The 26,503-nt window shown below is 47.3% G+C and overlaps 2 protein-coding genes across 2 annotated transcripts; one reads left to right on the forward strand and one right to left on the reverse strand.

The window, feature by feature from the left end:
• Window positions 1-231: 231 nt before the first annotated feature.
• On the forward strand, window positions 232-1,535 carry LOC111077299 (putative gustatory receptor 22d). The gene is made up of 2 exons (XM_022371515.2): window positions 232-1,315; window positions 1,383-1,535. The coding sequence occupies exons 1-2, from the start codon at window positions 293-295 to the stop codon at window positions 1,533-1,535; spliced, it is 1,176 nt and encodes a 391-aa protein (XP_022227207.2). The 5' UTR covers window positions 232-292.
• Window positions 1,536-5,898: 4,363 nt separating this feature from the next.
• Window positions 5,899-7,130, reverse strand: LOC111078455 (gustatory receptor for bitter taste 22e-like). Its single transcript, XM_022373148.2, has 2 exons — window positions 6,114-7,130; window positions 5,899-6,051 (listed from the first exon to the last, which is right to left on the reverse strand). Exons 1-2 carry the CDS (start codon window positions 7,128-7,130, stop codon window positions 5,899-5,901), a joined length of 1,170 nt encoding a protein of 389 aa, XP_022228840.2.
• Between the last annotated feature and the right edge of the window lie 19,373 nt (window positions 7,131-26,503).

Consider the following 26,503-nt stretch of genomic DNA (forward strand, 5'->3'; position numbering starts at 1 on the left):
AGGCTGTTAACGGACAGGGGCCAGATACTGTTAACCTGGGCTATTAACAGCGCTGTTGCTCTCTTAAAGCTACTGCCTGGACACGAAGCCTTTGAATAAATAAGAATTGAGTACTTAACACATTAAATATTAATCCAGAAGCAATCTTACAATTGTATGAAATTAATATTGATAGTGCTACTTCCCCTACCTACGGGAAACCATTCATGCATGATGCATCCAGCAATTTAATTATTTCAGCACTTCGACCGAATCTTCATCGATTTTCAGCTTGATTTGGGCCTCCGTATGGATGGGCGACAACAGTTGCCTTACGATGTTCCGACCACGTCGTGGCTGTCGTCATAAGTTGGTTTGTTTCATACTCCGCTCGATTCTGTACAGCTCCTGGGCTCTTGGCATTTTCCCCTTTACGTATGCCTCCAAGAAAAGACGATTGCGTCGCTCCAAGTGGCTATTGGTCTACGGCATTGCCTTCAACACGACTCTGGTGGTGCTGATGCTGCGACCACATGGTGGGGAAGAGGCACCCGTGGCGAAGGACCCCAAGTTGGACGTGTTTCGGCGCAACTTTGTGCTGGAGCAAATCAGCCTGATCCTGGGAGTTGGCGGAATAATCACAATATGTGCGATGTATCTGCGAACCTTCTGGCGGAGCAGAGACCTGTGCAGGATCTACAACCAGCTGCTGGAGTTGCAGGTGAAACACTTTGCAGACTCTGCCGTGGAGTGCCCGACCTTCGATCGGTATGTGATCCAAAAGGGTTTGCTCATCGTCGGGGGCGTGGCATCCACACTGGTCATCCACATTGGCATGCCCAACGAGTCCGTTTCGCTGGTGAAGCTGGGCAGCTTCCTGCTGGCCATTCACTTCCACCTGGGCGTGGCATTCATCTACCGTTTCGTGTGGCTCATCAACCTCGAGCTTCTTGACCTGGCCAATCGGCTGAGGATCAGGCCGGAAGCCGGAAGCTCCGCTCGTGTTCGCCTCCTCCTGTCGCTCTACAGTCGCTTGCTGGAACTGAGCGCACGACTCACCGCCTGCTATGACTACCAGACAGCCATGATGATGACCATTTTCCTGGGCGGCAACATCATCGTCTCCTTCTACATGATCGTCTACAGCGTCAGCCTCAGCCAGATGTCCGTGTTTGTAATGCTGGTTATGTTTCCGCTGGCTCTGGTGAACAATTTCCTGGACTTTTGGCTGAGCATCGCAGTGTGCGACCTGGCGGAGCGGACGGGCAGGCAAACCTCCATGATCCTGAAGCTATTTAATGATATGCAGACATTGGACCAGGAGCTGGAACGCAGTGTAAGTTGCCAGGGGGGGAGGCGGAATATATACTGCTGATGCTTAAAGTGTTTATTTTGCATTGCAGTTCTCCGAATTCGCTTTATTCTGCAGCCATCGCCGGCTGAGGCTCCATCACTGTGGCATGTTCTACGTGAACTTTGAGATGGGCTTCCACATGCTCGTCACGAGTGTCTTGTATTTGCTCTTCCTGGTGCAATTTGATTATATGAATTTGTAATTCGTACGAGTGCGCAGCAGGACACATCATTAGAAGTAGCAGCCAGGCACAAAGTGAGGGGAAGTCACCCCAGAGTCAATGGGAAATAAACTCTAAGCCGTAAGCCGTAAGCTGCAAGCCTCCACACAGTTGGCTCAAAGCGAATGAGTTGCAATCAGAGCAGAAGCCAAGCTCAGATATGTAAGGAAATCGGAACATGGCCGCGGGGCAGCAATAAAAGAAAAACTCCCATTCAGAAAACGCTTTGTAGGAAGCCAAAAAGAGGAACACACAAGAGTGAAAAGAGTCTAAAGAGAAGCAGTGCAATTAAGGCCGAGAAATGAACGAGTTTTTCAGCTTACTGTACTTTTTGGCTAAGCTCAGAGTGGAGGCAGTCCCCCCTCCTTTCCTTCCCTAGAGAACAATGCAGAGAAAGAAGAGAAAAGCGTGCACAAAGCAGAAACTAACATGAGCAGCCGCAGTGCATTTCCTTTACTCTACTCCCCTCTCTCCAGTCCTTTTGTTGGCCAAGTTTGCACAGGCTTTTGCTATTGGATGTGTGCTCTCTGTTCGGTGCTCTGCTAATTTCCGTGACTGCGACTTTCCAGTTTCATACGCTTTTCCCTCGCCGCCTAACTATGGCTGATTTATGCTTTCCCATCTGTTATTTTATTCTTGGTGCAAGTGGAAGATTCAATTCCACATTTGTCCAGACATTCGGCTACATTTAGGCCAAGCGGCTACAGGGGAAAATACACAACTGACAGCAACAATTAGGCCAACAATGGGAGACGCAGCACAGAAGCCACACAATGGCAGACACACACACACACACACAGAAAGGGAGAGGAGAGCACAAGTGGGCGGTGTCCTTGGCAGGAGGAAGCCATCGCTGTCAGTGACAGGCCTCTGGTCCCCGTCGAGGGGCCCAGCCCCCATTATCTTCGATTATCGAGAGAGCACAAAGCCAGCGGCGATAGCACAAGCACCAGCAGCAGCAGGAGCAGGAGCAGCAGCAGCAGAGGCACTCCAAACAATCGCGTAAATTGATTTTTATTATCCTGTGTAGGGGATTCTCTTTTCGACCCATTCAAAAAGGCTGGCTTGGCTCTCCTGCCAAGTTTCTGGCAAATTTCCTGCTCATCTGCACGACGGGCAAACAAAATATAAGCCAGAGTGTACACAGGCATTTGATTTATTGCCTTCGTCCAGGACATCCGCCAATTGTTGGAGGGCCACGTGGCCCTGCTCCAGCTACAGCTCCAGCTTCGCCTCTTGCTTCTCTGTTCCTCCGCTCCCTTGTTTGCACAATAAAAACCCCGCTCGATGGGTCAACATTCCTGCTCTTAGCAGCTCGTCAAATGTTTCAGATAATTCGATTCGATTGGATTCGTCCCTTCGTTGATTTCTGCCAGCTTTCAATATATATTTTTATTAAAATGACAGCATCTGGTTATGGCTCTCGCCCCGAAATGAGATGAGCGAACAATGCCTGAGGACAGCAGTTTTTCCGCGGGCAGGGCGCCAAAATATCATAAAAATATATTCTTTTATGATGATTTGCTGTGTCAGCGGACAGCAGAAATATTTCTGACACGACACCTATTCCACGCATAGTCGTCGCATAGTGATAAGTTCTGGAATCGTTGTTCGATTTTTATGTCAGTGTTATAGCCGTGCAGGGTATACTATAAGGATTTCCTTTGTTAAAGCTCAAAGGGAAGTAACTGTATGAGGGAACGATATAGTGGACCGTGTATAGGGAGACTCTGCAGGACACTGCTGGGTGCCTTAACAGCATATAATAAATAAAATCAAGAACTTTCTCTCAGCTGCTCTTCGTTTCTTTTGCGATTTCCTTTCAAGTGAACTAAACTTTTTGTACCAAGGCAGAAATTTCTCATTAAATAAATATTTTAGCAGCGTTTGAGACTTGCCACTAATTGCTTTGCTCCTCCTGGCTTTACCCAGCCCCTGCACCCGCTGTTGCTCTATTTCTCTATCGCCGGAGACACAAATCGGCTTTGCTGGTCGCTGAATTGTTGTTTAAACTGCCAGCAACTTGCAGCAAATTGCCAATTATTTAATTTCGCAAAAACTTTTCTTTGGAGTCAGCGCCAAAGCTCAACTTTCAAGCTTTGCAGCTGCTCGTCGCCTCGCCTCGCTCGTCTCTTTGGCCGATCGGCTCATATAAATTGATGGCTGGGGGCCAAATTATAACGCATTGGCAAACTAATTAAGGCAGTTGGGCTGATTCCATGGAACAATTGGCGGGCATTTATCGTAATTAGAGACAGGGCTGCGGGTCAAAGGTTGCGGGTCGCCTTTGTTGCTGCTCCTTTCATTACGAGCACTTACATCACGGGCGCGAGCGGCCCCAATGTCTGGTTTCAAGTTCAAAGGAACTGTTTCCCCCTTTCTCTCTTCCCCCCCTCGAAAGTCAATCAAATTTGTGCCTCGAATGGGGGGCTGGGTTGCTGCGAAAACATATAAATTTAAATTAAAAATTCGCTGATAAACTCTGGCCTTTCATTCGAGCCTGCAGCAATCCTTTGGGTCATTGGACGGCCTACAGAGAAACCTCAACAAAAAAAAATACGAGTACGAGGCCAAATTTCGGGCTGCCGCCGCCTAATTACAATAAATGGCCAGTCAGCTCAATTTCGTGGAAAGCCCAGTGGCAAATTTTAATTAATTTGCTGTACAAATTGTAATTTGAGGTGAACTTGATCTGCACAAAGGGCAGGCGTGGTGGGGCCTTCGAGCCGCAGAGCCGAAAACGATAAACTTCCTGCAGGGAAAGTCCTATCAGATGGAAAAGAGAGAGCGAAATGTTGAAAAAAAGGTTCCCTGCTTAAAGTCTGCTCTATAAAAATTTGCAAAAATGTTCAGTTATTTTCTGAAGTTATTCCAAAGATGAATATCAATTTGCAGAACCTTAAACCAATTTCGTATTATCGTAAAATAAATTTAAACCACCAGAGAAGAACAGCAGAAAAAGCACAAAAATTATCGATGGAATTTACGAGGGCTGGATGGGGAACATTTCGTGGAACTAATGCGTTCATCAGGATTTTTATGGTGTAAACAAAGCAATGAACCATTTCTGGCCCGTACGGATAAAGCCAATAAATCAACTATATTGGGGATATATTGGCGATAAAAGAGAGCAGAGGAAGGGAGAGCGAGAGAGAGAGAGAGAGAGAGAGAGAGATGGAATCGAGAGTGGCCGAAACTTTTTGCCAAGCCAAGCAGAATGAAACGGAGACCCCCAGAGGGGGTTTCAGAGGAAGTTTTTCTGCCTGGGATAATAAAAATCAATTTACGCACTTTTGCCTGTGAGGGACGTGGCCTTTATTGCTGCTCCACTCGATGTTGTCGATGTCTCCTTTGGCATTGTCTTCCTGGGGTCTAATCGGGGCTAATGGGAGACTGGCTCCGTGGAGGGAATGGAGGAGGAAAGTGCCTGGCTTTGACAGCGGTTGGCTCCTGTCAATGAGTGGGTAGCATGCAGCTTATCTCTGGCCTCGAGTGCTGATGTTTCACAGGACTTGTTTGTTGTTGTTGCCACAGCGCCCACATTAATTGTTGCTTTCAATTGCTTTTCTTTCCCCCGGGGTTACTTCTGCTTCTATCATGCTGATAGAATTATGAGCAGATACTCGGATATATATTTCTGTCCGTGGCACAGACTTTCATCTAGGTGAGAGGCAAAGGTATGTATATAAATTAAGCCAAACAAGCTGGAAAATGAACAGAGCCCCCAAGAAAAAACCACCAGCTGGCCAACAAAGGAAAGTACAGTGGGGCCGTGCATGTTAGTGGCTGCTTTGTGCATGTTTTTCTCTGCATTGTTCTCTGGGGAACCGGTGGAGATTATAGCCAGGAAATGCCTGCCTGCATTCTTGGCCAGCTGCAAAGCTGCAAACTCGTTCATTTGTTGGCCCTAATTCCAGTGCTTTTCCAAGCCATTTGTGTGCACCCTTTTTGGCTTTTAGCACAGCACGAATTCTGCTTTTATTGCTGAAACTCGTTCTCCATTGAGGCAGATGTCCTGCGGCTGTCTTTGCACGTCTCCCCCACACGCAAATCTCACCCGGAGATGGCTTCAAAAGTCAACAAGGCATTCACTTAGACACGACTCCTTTCGCATCTCTCTCGCTGAACATGGAAAAGTCGCGTGTCATCCCCTACCAGACATCCCCCCCCACCAACCAGTAACATCCTCAGCTGTCACTTGTAAGTCCTTTTCATGGCATCACTGGGACCGGGGACCTACCCTTCCTCGCGGAAAGAAGAGCCCTCGACTCCAGACGACACAAAGAGTGCGAACCAACTAGACGGAGACGAAGATGGAGATGGAGACTCCTTTAATATTCATTCTTCAGAGATTGCTAAAATCAAACTGGATGAGGAACAGCAGATAGAGGAAGCTGGTAATGGCCATGCGGAAGCCCATCCCATAGTTCACGTAGAACAGTCCGCAGTGACGGAACCTAAACCTTTGATGGCTGCAGAACAGAGCAAAGTCCGAGATCTGCAAGAGACAAAAGTAAGCCCTGAGAATCAGCCAACCAGCAGAAGCCCCTTTGAGCTTACACTTCGTTCCATTGCCACATCCAAGTGCTCGATGTCATTGAAGAGCTTGAGGATCGTGGAGGTCTTTCTGCCCGTTCGTTCGGCCAGATCGCATACGGCGATGGCCAGCCAGAAGTCCCACATGTTGATGATCAGGGCCTGGGGCACAATCAGCCACAGGATGAGATCCATGCCCTTGTGCAGGCTGATGCTGAAGATGATGTAGTAGTAGATGCCAAAGATGTTTGCGGAGAGAAAGCTGACCATCACCAGTACCATCTGGTAGTCGTAGAGGCCGGCCAGGCGACGGTTCAGCTCCAGCAGGCGACTGTACAGGCAGAGAAGTCTGTCCACGCTGGAGGAGTCCACTGCTTCGCCCTCCGCCAGCTGGTTGGCAAATCGCAGCAGCTCTCGATTCACGATCCACACACAGCGATAGATATAGACGACGGCCAGATGGAAGTGCGAGGCGCCCAGGAGGACCCCCAGGATGATCGTGCATAGACCGGTGACACCGAGAAACAGCTGCAGGCTGTATTTAGGATTCATTCCCAGTTCCATTATGAGCATAGAACAGACTTCCAGCACCACGGACAAGCCCTTGTACAGCACAAAGTCATCGAAGCTGCAGCTATCGTCCAGGGTATAGTGGCGGAAGTGGCACCTCTGGAGATCCATCAGCTCGTTGAGGATCTTGGCAATGTCCTCGCTGCGCCAGTAGCACCGCAGCAGCATCAGGGCTACCATAACGAGGCTGTGCAAATCGTGAGCGGCGTTGATTTGCTCGGCCAGGGGATTTCGCTGGAAGACCTCCATACGCACGGGTGTCTCCGTCTCCGTGTCGTTGGCCCGGATCATGGCCACGATGCCCACATTGAGGACGATGCCATAGCCAATTAGCCACTTGGAACGATGCAATTTCCTCGTCCAGCGGTCGTAGGTGAAAGGGAACAGTCCCAGGATCCATGAGCCGTACAGCGCTCCCCTCAGGGTGAAGTGAACTAATTTCTGTCGGAAGCCACCACCACGGCGGAACATCCCGGGCCGGAGAATCAACGTTGAATGGGAAAGGCAATTTCCCTCGTTTCGGGCAACGAATGTGAGCAGCGACAAGGATGGCTGGACGACAGATGGTAAAAGGCTGATGAAGGGCTTAACTACACTGCCCAGCAAACATTGTCCCATCACTCCATATGCCTGCCTGTACGTTCCCCTGTTTTGCTGGCGGGTATGCACATAAACGACCTCTTTGTATCCTGACTCATAATGCGAGCAACGTTTGCTGCGATTAAATCGTTTAATTAATTGGATGGACATGGAGTAGGAGTAGGCGTTGGAGCTGAAGCTCCTCCTGCCCCATGCTGCTGTCTGGGCTATGCCATTCCTGATGGACAGCTCATAAAAATAATTTCAAGAGGAAAAAACCAAACGAGAAATATTCTTAGGAGAGACTCAAGCCCCCCCAGAAAAACATTTAGATCTAAAATCTGTATAAAATACGCAGCTCAAGGATTCGAGTGCGATTTTGTCCCTGAAGGGAAATATCTTCACATTTGCAGAGTTCTTCAAGCAGACAAGCAGAAACCAATGGAGGAGGATTGCCCAACCAAGCGACGTCCCAAATTGATAGCCTGCACTGCCGTGGAAGTCTCTGAAGTTGTGCAAATTAAATGCCATTCGATTGGCATCGTCCCACACATCTCAGACGACAATTTTGATGCCTCACTGAGCAGCTGAGATGCGAGCAGGGATGGGGAGAATGTGGGATGGAGAATGTCTGGGCAGTCGGGCGATGGAAATCCTCTCATCTCTCAGAGAATCTTCGCTTAATTAGGCTCGATTGGTGGCTCAGAGGGCATCCGATATGACCTCAGGCTGACCTGCCACTCGACAAGAACAAGAAGTACTCCCCATCGGGACATCCCATCGATGTCACTCGATTGGACCTGCTTGCACCTCCTCTGCCCGCTGCTGGCCGCAACAAACTTTCGAATGGCTTCAACTTGTTCCCCCGATGCCGATGCGCCTGCAGTTTTTGACACTGTTGCAAAGTTAACAGTTCTCCTGCACCTGCACCTGCCCCCCTGCCACACCCACCCCCCTCTGTGGCAGTTATGTTTACTGGAAAACTTTTAGCACCTGTCACCAGTAAACGCCATCTCCTTTCCCTTGCCCTTTCCCGCTTCCCTTTTCATTTCGCGTGCATTTTTTTCCTCCTTTCGGAGTTTGTTTTTGGCAGCATTTGGACGAGTGACAGGTGAGGGGTTCCCCTTGCTCTTGGACGCAAAACCTTGGGTAAAATGTTGAGGTGATTAGTTCCGACCCTTTGGTCCACTCCCTTGTCAGGAGGGAAGAGTTGTGTCCGCATTAAATGTTGTTTATTATAGTCCGAGCAGAATTCAATTTGGATGCAAGTACCCTCCGTATTTGTCCTCTGGCTAGTGCATTTATAAGCAGATCCAATTCATTATCCAACCGCATTCTCATAAGAGCAGAGCCGCATCCTGTGTCCTCTGTCCTGTGTCCTGTGGGGTGGCTGACGGTCCTTTGACGGTCCCTTGCGGCCATTTGCCATTTGCATTTGCAATTGGAATTAGTATTAGGATTCTCCGAGTACACAATTGCAGTTTAAATTTTTAATTGCTGACCACAACAAAGAAACTGCAAACAGCCGGAGCACCTGCGAGGATCCTTTGGAACGGGGGACCTCCTGCGGCTCATCCAATTTGCATCGCTGCATAACCGGAATGACTTCTGGGCAGGGACTCCGCCTCCGACTCCCACTGCTGTGGTGGAGGACCCTGAAAGTGACTTCAACCATTCGCATTCGCAGCTTAATTTAACATGAAATGGTCTCCAATTGTGGCGGGTCTCTGCCTTTCTCCTGCCTCCCCCTTCCTTCTCTGGGAAACCGCAAAACGATTGCAGCTGAGAGGAGACGTGGAAATGTTTGTGGTCACAGTTGGTTGGGGGTTCTCCTCCCCATTCACTCTGCCATCAGCTCCTTCACTTGTATCTCTTATCTGTCAGATATTTGATAGCCCCTCTCTACCTCCAGCCCCTCTCTACATCTAAATTCGTGATTAAACGCAGCATTGAAGCGTCAAACGCACTTCTATAGGCACATCTCTGCCTCGGGGCTTGCCTTTCCCTTCCTCCGTTGACAATGCTGACAATTAGAATTGTTTCCCTTTGCACCCCATTTGCCACCCACGTGCGTGATTTTCTTTTAAATAAGGCTCAAAAATAACGACAACATCTCAAAGGTTTGCCTTGGAAAATGGAATGCGGAAAAAGTTCTCCCGCGCTGCGTATACGCCACGTGAGCCGCCCCCGAGACTGTCGCCTGCAATTAGGCAACGCCGCTCCTATTTTTATCCCGCTCACATAATTACAGGCAGACACGACCCGAAAGGGATATAAAGGATGTGAAGCATCCCAGGGATTCCGATTCCTCCTCCAGCCTTGACTGGAGATGGGAAAGCCCTTCAGCCGGAGAGGGATACTCCACCCTCGAGGGTGTGGCTGGGGCAGACCGAAAATAAGTTAATTAGACAAATTGAGTTAGCAAAGGGTTAGAGGGGATGGATGGGGGGCAGTAGGCGTGCTTAGTAAGCAATGTAATACGATTTATAATTCTTTCCTTATTCTTTCCCCTTTTTAGCTTTGGATCAAGTGATTCCAGGCAGGAACCGTAACTGTTATAAGTTGTAATATAAAAGAGTAAGAGTTACTTGTAATTTTGTTTAACTAAAATAAAAATATGAATTGAATATCATTTTTATTTAAACGTTTACAACGCGAGTTATTCCGTGGCTTTTATTTAAAAATTCAATAATCATAAATAAAAGTTGCTAAGTTGATCCTCCTTCGAACCAAGTGAATTATCATGCATACTCTTGATCTATGATCCAACACCTTTCATATGATACATCGCATGTCCCTCAAGGACGAATATCAGGGGTTCTACTGCTGTCTATTTTATTCCTCTCTAATATCACATTTGTTCTGTTGCAGTACCAGTATAGTAGACCAGTATATACTACAAAATACCGAAAAATACTACAAAACTCCAAATTACAAAACAATAAAATAAAATAAAATATTTTTATTCGTGTCGTTTCCTTCCGCTTTTGTTATTTGGCAACATGTCTGAGAACGACTGAACTTCACCATCGGAATACGAGGATTCGAATGGGATGCAATCCCATGCCAGTATAGAGTGAAGTTCGAACTCAGAGCCTCCTATAGACGGCAAATATTTATATGTATAAAGAGGAGAGAACAGAGAACCGAGAGGGCCGAGGGCTTAACGTGTAAAACGTTCTTCAAGGGGCCCCAGCTGTGCTTTACACGAAGGGATGGACCACAGAGAGAGTGGACCATTTCAGTTCTCTTCTCCATTTAATTACAATAGTTATAATCATTAAATATTATTTATAATTTATAATTAGTCAACGAAATCAACTTCCTTTGCGCAGACACAACACTCACCATCCTGTGGTGAACAATCCGATCTAGAGCAGTGTGCCTACATCTATTCTTTCCCTCTCTTTCCTTTTCGGCTGTGGCTTATCCAATAGGCTGTGGCATTTGCATTTTGAACTTCACAAAACATTCCCAAATTATAATATAAAATATAACATAAATGATGTCCGTGATTCGGGGCTTATATTCGGGGAATATTATTTTGAATGTCCCTGAACCAAAGAACAAGACCAGAGGGGAGCAGAGAAGTGTCCTTAACATTTTCCTTGGCATTATTGGAAATGTTTTCTCCTATTGCTGCCGCTTCCTGTTTGGCCATTATCCTAGCTGCTGTAATCCCTGCTCCCTGCTGTTGCTTTTTCCCTCCTCCTCCCTTCCCCACCTCTTCAGGGACAAAGTTTAATGTTTCGCTTGGAAAAGGATTCCCGGACCCTGCGGGCAAACTTAACTCTCAAGTCGTTAAAATCCAATGGAAATGGCCTCCAGGGGGGAACGATCTCTCCACAGCTGTCGTAGTTAAGCAAGCCCATTCCACCCACTTGTGTCGCTCCTCCCTCTGTGGGTTGCAGTGGGGGCCGAAGTGACCTCATCATAATTTCAGGGATGGGAACTCTCTCGCTTCGAATGCAATCGGTGCATAAATTTCGCCTATCAAAGGAAAGCAAACAGCCACGCCCCACCCCTCCCCCTTCGGACACAAATGAAGTGCAAAATCGGGGGAAAACGAAGTGGGAAAATATTTGCACAACAAAGTAGCAAAAGGAAAACAAACGAAAAACGTGAAAAATATTTTCACAGTTGCAAAAGTTCCCCTTCGTTGCCAGGAAAACTGTTGGAAAAGCGTCAAAAAAATGCGATGGTAAATATTTATGAAATATTTTCGCAGATTCTGCAAATCAAATCAAATTCTGTCCGAGTGATTTATGATAGGAACGAGGGGGAGCAGTGCCACAGCGAAGGCACTCCTGCAGTTGTTTACTTGTCAAAGGATTGCATGGGACTCGCCCCATTTCCATTCCCTCCTCCTCAGATCTCCACATGGGGCAATCCCCTCTGCAGACAATGCAATTTGCAGGTGTACTTTTGTCTCCCCGTTGCCTCCCCTTTACTCGTGTGGGAGTTTTGATGGGAAAGCCTGCAGTCCGACATGGAAAACTCTCAGAAATTGACTTACAAAGAAGGAGAGCGACGGTGGGTGACGGGTCAGGGGGAAATTAGCTCTGCTGCAGTGAAATAAATTGCAAATTTCAAGGCGGAAATTGAAAATTTATTGGCAAGAAAGAAAAAGTTGTTAACGGCTGTCCTCCCGCCTCCTCCCCCTTCTGCTGCTCCTTGAACTTTCTCCTCGAACTTCTCTTTCCTTGTTTTTCGTTACCTTCACTGGGTGGAAGTCTCCCAGAGATCCTTCAGCGAGCGATGAGGGATGGGCGAGTGCTGCAGTTGCGCGAATTGATGATCCTTTCTGTCAGGAGACAAAGTGCCAACATTTTGCACCGCTATCAAACGGAGACAAACGGAGAGAGACCCCTCCTCCAGTGCCCGCTCTCTAGGCAAGACATTAAAAATTAGTTTTGCCTGTTTACTTGGAGCTGCAGTTTCCCAACAATTTCACTGCCTTCCCACAAGTTTGTCCCCCCCTTCTCGTGCATTTTTCATGCTTTCTTTCGAGGGCCACAAAGCATGCAACACATGCAGCTGAAAGCTGGGAAAGTTGAGCGCAAAGTTTGCCACTCCTCCATCTCCACCTCAGAGAAGGAGAAACCTCTCCCATAATAAGTTACGCTTAGTATTCCCCCTGCCCCAGCCCATGCCACCCTCTGAGTGCATTTTTCACCTTTTATCATTATTGTTCGCCCATTTTGCTCGCTTTCCCCGAATGAAGTTTCCCAGTGGGATGACGCCTGGCTGATGATTGCTCTGGTCCATGCAAAGTGACTCAATTTGGGTTCATGTATCCATTAGATACTCCCCACTCCACTCCACTCTCGTGTATCCCTCGCATGCCCCACTCGCCGCGTATAAAATATTTTGCAGATAATAAAAGCTGCGAGAAAAACACTGAATTTATGCCCTGTGAAAACTCGTAAATTTTCAATGTTCGTGGTGATAAAAATCGGCCATGAAAACGCACAAAGAAATAGAAATATATGGGAGCCTCCACTTGCTGTTTTTCCGAGAGTCCTTCATGGGTAGGACTCTAACTAGAGAAGGGAGAGAGAGCCATAAATGGATGCTGAATATACATGGGAACTCTCGTGGATAATTTGGCAATTGCTGGGTTTATTCCGATGATTCCAGATGAGCAATGAATCCCCGAATGGAGAACTATTACCATAGAAAAGAAGACTCTCGTTAATCCCGAATTTCCCCCATTTAGACACTCGCTTTGAGAACCCTTTGCCTTTGGAAAACATCCTTTAGTTTCTGCAGCAATAAATATCCAAGAAAATTCATTTGAAATTGCCAAAGATAAACACAAATCGAAGTATTCTCCCTCCCCTCCCCAGCACACATTTTCCAGCAGTAATTTAAAGACAATTAACAGGCGACAGGAAGTGCCACCAGCAACAGAGAAAAGTTAAAGAGAAGAGAGAGAGAGGGATGGAGAAAAGGAAAGTGGAGCAACATGGCCGAAAAAGATAAATAAATTAAAAGAAAATAAAAGAAAAGAAAGTGTTTGGCAGGAGGGGGAGAGGAGGCAGGCAGAAGAAATCGATGCGAAGGTCATTCTGGGTCAGCGATTAAAATTCGACCAAAAGTTCTCCCTTGGAGAAGCCAAATAGCCAAGGACCAGGGGCGTGGTGCAGAATGGAATTAATTGCAGAGAAATTTAATTTTATGACACGGAATTTCATGGCTCTCCTCTCAGCGCCGCTTAAAGAGGAATAAAACTGGAGAATTCCCCGAAATTCGCCCGCCTATTTTGGGGCGCCGTGAAAATGAATTGTTGATGATTTTTATTGAGACTCGAATTAAAAGCGGTGAAAATGTGATGGAAAATGCGATGAAACCCTCTCTCCAAATTTGTTTTTTCCTCTCCAGTGTCGAGTGCCACAAAGGAAGAGGCTTTTTCCCCTTCATTTCCATCCCCCTCCCTACTCTATGAGCATAAAAACAACAACCAAAATGTTCGCTGTTAAACGGCTCCGTGAATCATTCGAGCAGGAGGAGGAGGAGAAGTAGACGCAGGAGGAGAGGTGCAACATTTTGTGGCACACGAAAGCAGAGCTCGGATTTTCCCCTTTTCATTGTTGCTGTCGGAGGACTGACTGAGGGGCAGGTCAAAGGGCGTTGCATGTGTGCTCTGGAAATATTTGAACAATTAACTTTTGCTTTTTGCTGGCGGCCGCTGGCGGAAATTTGTGTGGTTTTTCCGGTGGACACCTTTTTCCTTTTCACCCGAAATTTCACCAGAACCAACAAAGGCAACAACAGCCACATCCTCCACAAGAAAAACAGCAAAAACAGCAACATAATGGAAATAATTATGCAATTTTGGAATTAAAAAGGAGCATGGGAATATGAGGAAATTATCCATTATGTTTTTGGTAAATGAGGACAATACTTTTCTCAATAGGAAGGGGATTAATGTATATTAGAATTAGGGGACCGCAGTAACAACGGAATAAGATTAACAGCAGAGAAGCAGACTAACAGCAGTAACAGTAACAGTAAGACCGAGCTATGTAGATCAACAGAAACAGTAACAGCAGAGCCATGTAGATCAACAGTAACAGTAACAGCAGAGCCATGTAGATCAACAGCAGCAACAGAGAAGGAGAGTAAAGGAGCAGCAGGCATTTATTGTTCTTGCACTTCTACCAGTATGCCGCGATTTAATATAATAATCTCAATAAATATATAATTAAGCATAATCTTAAATGTGACAAACAAATGCTAGCCATTTCTGGGTTGCTGTTGAGATCAATAAGAAAGATGAAGAGAGAACAAACCTCAAAGAGATTCGCTTTTGATTTCCTTCCAGATCAGCAGTTACAGATATCTCCCATCTCCGCATTTTTTTTTCCACATTACAGAATGTTTTCCCTCGCTAAGTTCACAATCTCTGCAGCAGCTCCACAAACTGTTGGAGAGGATGTTTTTCCAACTGACATTTCCAACTTCATCTTCATCTTCATTTTCCATGCATCGCTTGGCCTTTAGCCACAGTCCTGTCTCCCATTCAGGACACTTGCCACACAGCTCCCCGTCTCTCAGTCTCTCTCCCTTTATATCCCTCGCCATGTGTGAGAATGTATCTGTATCTCAGTGTGGGTCCCGGGCTGACATCAAGTTCATAAAAATATCTGCCATAATTGCAGCTAAGTCAGCAAATGTTGACTACTATCCTGACACTGCCTCTGCCCACACATCTCCCCCCCCTCCCCCGCTGAAGTCATTCGCCTCACTGCCTGCCACACACACTCCCCGCTACACTCTCCCCTTCCTCTTCATTGTTTCCTCTCCCTTTCTCCCACCTCCTGGCTCTCGTCTAGCCGCATTTTCCTTTCAGTTGCGTTTTCCTTTGGTTAAATATGAAATGAAAGGATTCGCACAAGCATCGCAGGAAGTACAGCCGCACGACAGCGAGGGGAAGTAATATGGTGGGGGGTGGGTGATAGTTTCAGGGATGGAGAGAGGGAGAGGAATGAATGGGAGCACTTAGTTTTATGATTCCGTATTCAGCTCAGCATCCCAGCTACTGTTCCATGTGGCGGGAGTAACTGAAGCCAAAGCAAGGAGAGGACTCGAGGAGAGTCGCTTGGAGTATTCCATTTACTTGCTTTGGGATGGGTGTGTGGCTGGCTTCCCATAGAACTTCGATCATGAATCGATCTCCAAATGCAGCCCTACTTAGTCTCCATTATATTCCATCCATATACACTCTTCCTTCTCCCTTCTCCCTTCTGCAACATTCAATTATGTGGCGTTTGGCGACTCCCCCGAAATGCAAATCAAAATGGGAGGCAATAAAAGTCACTCTCAAGTTGTAAACAAGATGGGGAAAGTGTCTCCTCCGCCTCCGCTCTCTCCGTCGTTATTCTCCAGACAAAGCAAAGGAGACAGAAAGAGTTCAGAGCGAACCTTTCTCTCTCCTCTTTTCCCTGCTGCTGTCAACGTTCGCTGCTCCTTTTTTATTAAGCCCCATCACAGTGGGCGGCAACTGCAGGAGGCGTGGCTGATTGCAGTTGCATTGGAGGGAGGAAGAAGCAGAGCAGAGCAGAGCAGAGGAAGACATTTGAATATCTCCCAAGCTGTATTCTCCTCCTCCCTCTCCATGGCTCTCACTTTGTTGCATTTCCTTTCCAGCTTGGAAAAGTTTTCTTTGTTTTTGCAACAAATTGCGGCAGCTTTCATGTTCCTTTTCATTTGCTTCGTTTGCCTCGCTCCACCTCCTTTTGTCTCCTGCTCCGCTTCATTTGGCCAGCTCCAAATATTTAAATATTTATCCTGGATAAAGTTTGCTCCACTTCCATTCGAGGCTTCCCCCCATGAGGTTCTGCTGCTCCCTCCAGTGGAGAGTCGATGGGAGACTCATAATTGACAGCTTCATTTCCCAGTCTGGCAGTCTCCGTTCGGCAGCTCCAATGAGGCGCACCATTTGATTGTTCTGCTCTCTCCCTCGTTAACATTGCTTACATTTCCCTTCGATTTCCACTTCTGTTTCAATTCGAATTCCATCATTTACAGCATTTGGAATGTGTTCCATGTGAATGCCTCATTAGCCAGCCTCTGGTTTCTGCTCTCTAATCCATTTATTCGAAATTTATTTTCCACACATTTTGACCCACTTTGGAACCCTCTTCGCCTTTCCCTTTTCTACTCCAACTGCAGTTGAAGCTGAACCTGGGAATACATTTGAAACTTATTTGTATTTTCAATTAAACTCTCGAATATTTCCCTCTGCAAATGCAGACCCCACAGCGGATAGGGTGCCTTCCTCCATTCACATCCTGTAACTGCTCCTCCCTCTCTCCCTCCTGCCACACTTCCTGGCTCTGCTGTCCGTTATCGGAGCTTCCGCCTCTGCTTAGTTTCCTCTCCTCTTCCCTGCCCGGAACTGTATCCCTCCGAAAGTGTTTATCATTAGTTCACATGACCTGCCCTCCCAATCCCCTATTCACCTCCCCCGCAGTAGCTCCATTTTCCCTCCCTCCCATCCTGCAGTCTCCTCTTCATTTGCGTAGTCATACAAAATTAATTAGGAACCTCTTCACACATCTCCAGCTCCCAGTGAAAACTGAGAATGGGAATGGGAATGGGAGAGGAAATTCGAGTGAGGTGATGGGAACGAACTGAGTCCTAAATTACTCATACGCCACCGGCAGCCATTAATTTCCCTAATGTGCTGCATCCAATCCCTTCCAGCTGCGACTCTAATTTCATTCTCGCTCCCACTATGAATTGGGGCCCGAGACTCCTTTTGGCAGGATTCGGGGTCGAATTGATATATTTGTCTGTTGATGAGGTGAAAAGTGGGCGAAAGTCAAGGTGAGAGCGGCAGAAGGTGAGAGTGGAAAGCTTTCTTATCGAGAAGCGATTCTCCCTGAAGATTAATTGCGATTTGTCAGGGGAGAGAGCACTTATAGCTCATAGGTGACTCCGAAAGGTGAACCAGAAACAGGAAAGAAAGCCAAGAAAGCAGCAACAGAAATGATTGAGGTGCGGAGAGAAGGGAGAGAAAACAGGCATAGGAAAGTGCAATTGAAAGTGAAAGAAAGCCTGGAAAACTCTGCCGTCTCTCCACTCTATCCTCCCCTCCCCCCTACACACAGATATCCCCTCCAGTGGGTCGTGGAAAAGTTTGCAACTTGCGATGGAATTGCATTTAATTAACATTCAGCCACAACTTATCCACCCCCCTCGCATTACTCACGGAAATCACTCTGCAAGGGGGGAGCGCGGGTTCGCCCCTTACATAACTTAATTGCAACAGTTGGCCAACTCCTCCGCTCTCCCTGCCCCGCCATCTTCCTTCTTTAATTCCATTCCACGCATTCGGTGAATTGAAACTTTTAAATCTTCATTATGGCAGCTCCGTTCTGGCCATCATCTGATCATCTGGACAGAAAGCGCGGAGTCCCCTGCCTTCCCCTTTCTCTTGCTGAACTCTCTTCACCCGTCCCGGCTCTTTCCGCCTCTCCCTGATGACATTTCACTTTACATGGCCTTTCCTCGCTTGGCTTTAAATTTCCCCACCATTTCTGGTGACATTTTTCCGGCTTGCTCTGCTTTCCTCTTTTTAATTGAAAGACGGAAAGATTTCAACGAATTTATCGATGGCTGGATGGCAGCTCCCCCTGCCCATCCATTAACCACCCCTCCCCTTGTTCGATCTGCCTTGTAACATATTTTATGCATGCCCCACTGGGCGCTCACTGAACAATTCTCCGAGCAGCAGAGAACGGGAGACTGAGACTCTGAGGGATATGAAATATATCTCCATCGCATTTGCATAGATTCAGTGCAAAGTCGCGGCAAGTGGCTCAGTGGCTCAGTGGGGCAGGGGCAAGGGCGGGGGCAGGTGCAAGTGTGGCATATGCAAATAATGATGCCATTCCGGAGAGAGTTGCCCTTTTCCCTGTGCTGTGTGCTGTGTCTCTCCCTTCTCGGAGGATATTAACCAACTGGAAGATAAACAGCAACAACACAATGTTCCCCCTCACTACATTCCCCCTCCATCCATCCATCCATCCATTCATCCTTCCATAAATCATGCAACACCTTCGACCCGTTCTGTGAAGTTCTCCGAGTCTGTCGCACAATTGAGCGTCGCACGACGTGACTTTGAAGCAGTTGCAACTAGACTTTCCCCTCTGGCCCCCTGTTAACCTCTCGAGAACTGAGATATTCATGTTCCCCTGCATCTTTCTCCCTCCATCCCTCGTACTCCCTCGCCAGCTGACATTAGCATCTCAAACAAGGCGAAACATTCAAATTGATGTGACCCCAGACCCACAGCTACAGCCACAGCCAGCCCGAGAACGAGAAGATGGAGGGATAGATGGCTGAGGAGGGAGAACCCAATGGAGAGCCACAACTAGTCATGCATTGGGGTCAGGCCATGTCAGGGAGCAGGGTGGAGGGGAGGCATCACTTTTTCCTTGGCAGAGCCGCGAGCATGCGTGGGGCGGAATGTGGATAGGATTTTCCACTCTATCCAAGTGTTTCCATTTGCATTTGTAGGCCAAGAAAATTCCGAAAGAAAAACAATAAGGAAAATGAATTAGAAATGGGAAATTGTCAGGTGGGGGGGAGGGGCTGCCTCCCTCTGCTGCTGCTGCTGCTGTGGCAGAGTTTCATTCAGAGAAATACTTTCCCAGGCTGCTGTTCCCATTCCCAGTCCCAACTTCCATTTAAGTTTCTTCATCTGTGAGTTCAAGGACAGGACTCAGCCTTGAACTCTGCTGGAGCGAAAGCAGCAGAGCAGCAGAGCAGCAGAGGATGGGGAATACATTCCTCAAATTTGTCCGAACTTCTCTCGGACCGAAAACTCATTAAAAATTCTGAAAGCAGAACCGAAAGCAGTTCCCAGTCAGATGGACAAGCTTTTCCCCCCGGAGAGTACACGAGAAGAGGAGGAGGGAGACATCCCTGGACACCTCTGCGTATGAGTAATGCCATGTAAAGCTGTTTGTGGGCAGAGAAAAAAACTATATAGAGGGGCAGATTCCATTGAAGGATAAAGTAAATGGACAGAAGGTACTGCAAAGGGTTATTTAACATTGAAACCAGATATAGGACCAGCTCGGGATAAGAGTGGAATAAATGCAAATTAAGAGCCACTTCCAATGGATCATCTGAAGACTTTCCCTCTAATCAAACTGTGTAAATCGATCTAAGGTTCTGTCCCACATATCTGACATGGACATGGACATCCCCCTGCTCGATGTTGCTTTGCCAAGTGCAGATTTCATCCCAATTTGGATGCCTTTCATCGTCAGATGGCTGGAAAATGCTTTGTTTGCTGTCTCGCTGGAACTCGCCTTGGCCCAAAGGTAAACATGGAACGTGCAACGTGGAAAAATGCTCCAATCAACTGAACTCAGCTGCACACTACACCGCAACCGTTCCCATACCTCGCCCCATCCCTCCTCATCCGCCTCCGCCATGGTCAAAAATGCGGGCAATAATGAAAGTGCTGACAATGTGAACCGAGCCCAGGCCCCAAATTGCAGCTGCACCTTGTCGGCTTCCCCCCCTCAGCACTCTATCACTCCCCCAATTCCTGATACGCAATCGTACCCCCATCCATGGCGACCACAGCTCCCTGCAGTTTAGCGAGCGACGAGTCCGGAACAGGACCACAGCCAGGACGAGGACGAGGACGGGAATGCGAACGAGGAGCAGCGCTGACGTTCTGCGTGCTCGGAATTTAGAATGGGTGCCAAAAACAGGCAGCTCCATCCATCATGGGCGGTGGGGGGCTGATCCATTGGGGGGAGAGTGGGAGGGAGGGAACATTCTCCGTTGCACTTTGACCTGCATCTGCTCATTAATTTTTGGCTTTGTTTGCGGAATCCCGTTGGATATTCGCGACCCCACACAAAACACATATTTTGTGGCTGAGTCCTGCGGTGGGGCATCCGCCTCTAATTGCCAGGGAAAACTTTGTGCCAAGGCCTTAAACTCAATTACCTGTTCGGCGCTCGGTTCGGGCCAAGTTCGTAATTGGTTTAAAGTGTTGTCAGAGTGGGATGGAGGTCCATGTTGAACATGGTACCAGTGTGTGTGGCCTCTTCAGCGAACAGAAATACGCACACGGAAAGCAATTGACCCAGAAATCCATCTCCTGCTGCCTCCTTCCGCCCCCAAATCGAAGCCCAAACAGAGCGAGAAATCAATAGGAAGGACACGCGAAGGGAGCCCCAAGGGATGCTGCCTGCCCTGCCCCTTTGGCCACAGGCAACAAATGTTGCCAGACATCGGTGGCATGCTGCCAGCAACATCCCATCCGCGTGTCTCTCATTTGCCATGGGAGTGCCGCTCAGATAGCTCGGAGAAGGAGCTTTCACTCTCTTGTATCCTCTCTTTCGCTCTCTCTCTATTGCTCGCTGGCTGTTGCCATAAATTTGTTGTCTGAGGATGCCCGACATCCGTTCGGGGGAGGTCAGTAGTCCTTTCAGTGGCCCCCCGAAAGGAGTCTGCCGCCAGTCGATGGCTCTGCCCGAAATGCTCTTGTTATTCATGTCAACGATTCGCACATTAAGGGTGGCAGGAAGGAGGGAGGCTACCCGTCTTGGGCACTTGATTTCGGGATGGAAATTTAAATATATTTATCCAAGGGAATGGGAATGTCCTCAGACTTTCGGTGCAGCAAACAAAAGTCTCAATTTAAATATCAATTAGAAATGTTTATCGCAGAAGGAGATGGTGATGGAATGGAGCGATGGGAATGAGAATGAGTCGAGTGGATGCGGCCATCAATCAACGTTCGATTTGGCTCCACATCAGCTGCTTGCATCCCATCCTAGTTCATGGCCAGGGATGCCGATCCCCGTCCCAACCAGGAGACAGTTTCCTTTAAATCCCGATGAAGATGGAAGATTGAAGAGATTCTGTCGGAGCTTGGGGCAAACTTTTAATTGATTTGTGTGGCAGGAAAACTTCTTCCGCTCTCCCTCTGTTTTCCCTCTGCTGTCTGTCTTTGAACAATATTGTTCAACATTTCTGTTAATTTGTTTGCCACCGAATAAAAGAGTAGAAGCAGACAGCAGACACAGCAGACAACCAGAAGGAAAACTGCGCAATTTCCATGTTTATTTCCCTGGGAAATACTCCGGGAAACACACACGAAAACCCCAACGAGAACTGAGCAACACACAGACCGACCTTTGTGGTTCCTTTGCGTTGGTTCTTTGATTCCCGGCAATCCGCAGAGCAAACGGAATATTCAATTGAAATATTTTGGGAATCGGAAGAGTGAGATGTGAGGATTAGCTGCACCCCCGCACCCCCGAACACATCCGATTTATTGGCAAACTTTCCACTGCAAAACATTCTCCCACACGTATCAGGGGAATATTTATAGTTTTATTTATGTTTTGGGCTGAAAGTTTCTTAACTTTTTAATTGTTTCTCAAGTTCCTCGGAGATGTAAATTAATTTGGTAATTGTATTTAATATTTTTGCCTATTCCTCCCTTTCCCTCTCCGACACAAAAAATGTTCAACTTTCAGTTTGATTGTTAGCCAAAGTTTTCCTTCCTTTCCAAGTGGAAACAGAACTTATCGTGCAAATAAATATTTTCATTTGCCTGGAAAAATATTTACAGGAAGAACAGAAGGCGAACAGCAGGAAGGATACGAAATAAAATGTTTTGCAGCATTTATTTCTCTTTATTTATCGGTGATAAGTTCGGGGAAAAGTGTCTTAAATGGGCGAAGGGAAATGCTGCACTGCGGATTATTTATTGCTCTTGTCACAGATATTTTTAACAATCTCCAAATACACTCGTACTTCCCTTTCCATGGCTCTTCTTTCGATATTCCTTTGAGCAGCTTAGAGCAGAGTTTTCTCTTCGAATTTCCTCTTCTTTCAGGGTCACTTTTCCTCATTTGTGTCGCTTTTCCTCGGCCCAGAGTAGGAACAGTGCAAAGCAGCGAAAGAAAAGAAAAGAAAAGTTCTGCGATAAATGGAAACAAAGTCAGCAGTAAATTTCCCTTCTCCGCTTCTCGGCGCATTTTCACTTTTTTAATACTTTTCCCCATCCCCCAATTTGAGGTCGTGTCACAGTTTGTTTCCCCTCCAACAGATCCGTGGGACTTCCCTGAATGGAAAACAAATTTCCTGCTTCCTCTTCTTAATTATGAAATGCACGGGGGGCGGTGGGGGAGGGGCAGCAGTTTTCAATTGTTTTCCTCCTGCAGCTTCCCCTCCAACCAGCACTCCGTCGGCAGAGGACGAAGCCAACTTTTGTTTCTCTCCCTTCGCTTTGACACATTTTGGACTCGCCATGGGAGTGGGATGAGGGTGGTGGGTGGTGGGTGGTGGGGAGAGCTGTCAATCCCTTGACTTTCCCACGATTCCCTCTCCCCATCTCCGATAGAGGAGTCGTTTAAGGCCTCCTCCTCCCCATCCTACCTCTCCTACTCCTGCGACAGTGAAGGACGCATCGTAATTGCTTTTGTATGCTGAGAGGAGGACTTACAGCGATGTCGGACGGAGACAAAGGGCCTCTAAGCCGAAAGGTAACTGTTGTGGCTCCTGTGGGGTGTGAGCGACCTCTGCACCCATTGGGTACTTTCAGCTACCAAATAATTTGCAGCAGCCAAAGAGGAGAAAGCCACAGAAAAGGAAGCGAAAAATTTCCGCTAAAAGGAAGCAGCACACACACCCACACTCACTAACACACATTAAAACCCTCACACACCACACACACAGATAAACAGACAGTGATATAAAGGGAAAGAGAGGAGCTTTAACATGCCGCAGAAAAAGTTGAATTAAATTATGAGTCTGCGGCGGAATAAATTCGAAAGAATGAAAATTTAAATAATGCGCCATAAACCGCATTTTTGTTGTGTGTTGGTGTGTGTTTCCGCTATACATGCATGCATGTGTGTGTGTCTGGTGTGTGTGGTGTGTGTCTCTGTGTGCGTGTGAGCAAGAGTATTCCAAATTTGATGCTCAGTTGCTGTGTGGCTGTGGCATTCAGCATAAATTGTTGCCATTTACACGATACTTGAGCACGGAACGAAGGCTCCTCCCACTCTGCCCTCCCTCCACATTCTCTGCCTGTAATTTCTCTTCTCCACAGATGAGAATAGAAGCGTCGCGAATCCGAATGTCTCTCTGGGCAAACTTTGCTCATCAGTCCGCGTAATTTCGCGGTGCAAGTTTCAAATTTGTCTGCGGTTCCTTCCTGAATTATGTGGCTCGCCACCCACTCCCCACCACCCACTCCCACTTCCTATCCTGAGTTCCAGGATCCTTTGGAACTGCCTCTGGCCGAAACTCAAAACGTTGACAATCTGCTGCTCAGGTTGTCCCAGAGATGGGCAGTGGGGAGTGGGGCCAGGAGTAATCACCTCTCCGTCTGGCTTCTTTTGAATCACAAATTAGTTTTCATCAGGCTCAAGTGCCATCAGTTGCAGTTCCACTCGCAGTTTACTGTAGTTCTGCAGAAAGTTTTCAAATGAACTTAGGCTGATTCTGTGGCAGGCAGAGAGAGTGAGGGAGAGAGGAAGTGAAGGGCAGAGATAATGCCCGGGGGTCAGGCGGAGCATAATTCTAATGAATTGAGCTGGATTTCGAGGCTCGTTTGCTATGGTCAGGTAAGCTATGGAAGACAGAGGCTTAAACTGGCCAACTGGCAGATCCAACTACGGCTCTTCCGCATCAGCCACAGCAGCCTCTCCTGCTTATGCTGCTAACTGGCTCAGTGGAACTAACTGATTCAGAGTGAATCCATTAATTAGGCCACATAAATTGAAAGTACATGTACGAGCGCTTTGCAGGGGGGCGTGGCAAGTGCCGAACACATTTCATTGGTCAGAATACTTTCAAGAAGTGAACTCAGAGTATTTTCTGCAGCTTTCATCTATCATTTCCAGTGAGATCAAAGAATATTTGCCAGTCAGTGCAGTGGAAAATATTGATCCGAGCATTGCAAAATGTCCCCTACCCTCGCCCCACTTTAACTCCTGGGATCCCAGTCCCGTCTATCGTTTCCCTCTCCTATCCTCCCATAACCCACATTTGGTGCCCTTAAGCATATAAATCTGAGTCTGGATTCGGTCTGACGGCGTTCCTTCCTTCCTTCCTGTTCGAATTTATAATTCAGACGACTTCTCATTCCGATTTGCATGCGAGTTTCTCATGAATGTTTCCATTTCCCATATTAATTTCATATTTACTCCCCCCTTCCCCCTTCCCACTAGCTCTTCGTCTCTTTCTGTGCCCAGCACTTCTCCCATCGGTCTCGTTACTCATCTGCTTCTCCTTCTCTCCTTCTGCTGCTCCTGCTGCTGTTTCCCCGTAATCTTGTAAATTATTTTGGCCGAAAGCCAAGAAACTGAATTCCGAATTCAGAAACGAATTAAATTGGCAACCTCAATGGTTCATCCCCTCATCCTCTTCCCCTTCCATGTCCCGCTCGTACTCTCTTTCCTGGCTGAAGGACATTTGTCCTTCCATTTGGCCTTCTTTTAATTTCGTTGAAATGTCGCGTGCATCTGAATTCTCCTTCTGCCTCTCTGCCCGAGGGAAGAATTGGCAATAATAAAGTCGCATCAGGGCCTATCTTCTCTCGGTTTAGAGAGCGGACGGCAGGCATTGTTAAGGAGGGGAGGGAGAGGGGAGGCGTGGCAGGGCATCCTCCATGCAAAATTTGTAGTTTCTGCTTGTCGTTCGCTTTACGCGTCGCTCCGCTTGGGTTTTATCGAACCAAAAATGTTTTACGGCTACGTGAGGAACAAGGCTACCATCTGGTTCTCCCCTTCACTCTCTCCCCCTTTCTCTTTCTCTCTTGTGAGCATATTGACAGTGGGATTGGGGATTGTGGCATACGCATGCAAAATACAAAGCCAAACAAAATATTCACTTGGCGAATTGACTGAGGAACCTCTCCCCTCCCTTCCCTTCCCTTCCGCTTCACCACTTCGATTTTCACCACACGCTCCTCTCGATTTCTTCGCTTCTGTTTGTTGACATTTTCCGGCTCTTTTGTTTCCCATTCAATGGGGAGAGAGAGGGCAAGCGTGGGGATTCATGTGGCATTGGGTCACGTCCTACCTCATCGGTGAGGATGATGATGATGGGGATGATGGGGATGATGATGATGTGGAGGTAGTCTGTGGAATGTCCGAGAAATGCGTGGATTGAACTGCCAAATGCTTGGAGACAATTGCTCAGCGCCTAAATAGGAAGAGAGAATCCAGCAGAGAGCATAGAGCATAGAGCATAGAGAGAATCCCGAATGAGACCAAATAAATGCTCTCCAATTCACTTTGTCCTCTGCTCCATCTCGCTGGCGAAAAAAAGGGAATTTGGGGAATATTTTCATGAATCTTTAAACATTTTTCACATGCAAATTTACATTTTAGTTCCAAAGCTTCGGCGACAGTCGCGGAAATTAAAGAGAAAATCCTGCATAGTGGAAACTGCGGGGGCAGCCCACAAAATATGTGGATTAGAAATGGGAGACAAAATCTCTTGCAGATAGAAATTTAGTGGCAGTTCCCCTACCCACTACTACCCCCACTTTCGCTTCTCAATTCTATTTTCGAGTGAAGTAATCGATAGCAACGCGAGACAAACAAAAGTCCCCGCGGCAGTGTGAGGCAAGGCTGAGAGACAGCGAGAATTGTGACAGGATATTGTCTGAATCGCATTGGGAAAGCGCGGAAGCGCGGAAAACCGATGGGAAAAGTTGCCAAAAATGCCAGAAACGAAAGCCGAGCAGCGGCAACGAAATTGATAAAAATTTGAAAGGCCTGCGGCAGTCGAAGGCAGTGAAGGGGAAGGAGCAGGAGGAGGAGGCTCTTCTCCTTCCTCCCATTTGCCTCTGACAATTTCCATTGAATGTCAATGCAGCCACGCCCCTCTAACCGTATCCATATCAGCCGCCCACATTGTTTGCCCATATAATTTGGCGATTAAATAGTTCTGGCGGTGGGGGATATCCCCGGAATATATCATGAGGCGGCGGACACACATTTCCCATTTGGCGGTCACTGCAGCATTTCCCAATTATTTACCGATGGCCACAAATGAAATGCGGACTTCCTCCTCCCACCTCCCTCCGCCAGTCCCTTCTCCACTAGTATTTCGGTTGGTTTTTGGTATTTCCCAATTAATTTGGAAATTGTTTTCCCATTGGGGGGTCTCCCTTTTAGCTCCGTTTGCTGCTGCTCCTTTTTAGTTTTGGCTCTGGTTAAATGTCGTTTATAATTGGCAGTAAATCGCTTTTTGATTGTTTG

Source organism: Drosophila obscura, unplaced genomic scaffold, assembly GCF_018151105.1.
Source record: "Drosophila obscura isolate BZ-5 IFL unplaced genomic scaffold, ASM1815110v1 contig_200, whole genome shotgun sequence".
Lineage (NCBI taxonomy): Eukaryota > Metazoa > Arthropoda > Insecta > Diptera > Drosophilidae > Drosophila > Drosophila obscura.

Excerpts from the sequence above, each read along its gene's own strand:
- LOC111077299 (XM_022371515.2), top strand. The coding sequence starts at position 293 with ATGGGCGACAACAGTTGCCTTACGATGTTCCGACCACGTCGTGGCTGT. Across the intron at positions 1,316-1,382 it reads ACCAGGAGCTGGAACGCAGT|TTCTCCGAATTCGCTTTATT; the intron begins GTAAGTTGCCAG and ends TTTGCATTGCAG.
- LOC111078455 (XM_022373148.2), bottom strand. The coding sequence starts at position 7,130 with ATGTTCCGCCGTGGTGGTGGCTTCCGACAGAAATTAGTTCACTTCACC. Across the intron at positions 6,052-6,113 it reads ATGTGGCAATGGAACGAAGT|ATCTCGGACTTTGCTCTGTT; the intron begins GTAAGCTCAAAG and ends TGTCTCTTGCAG.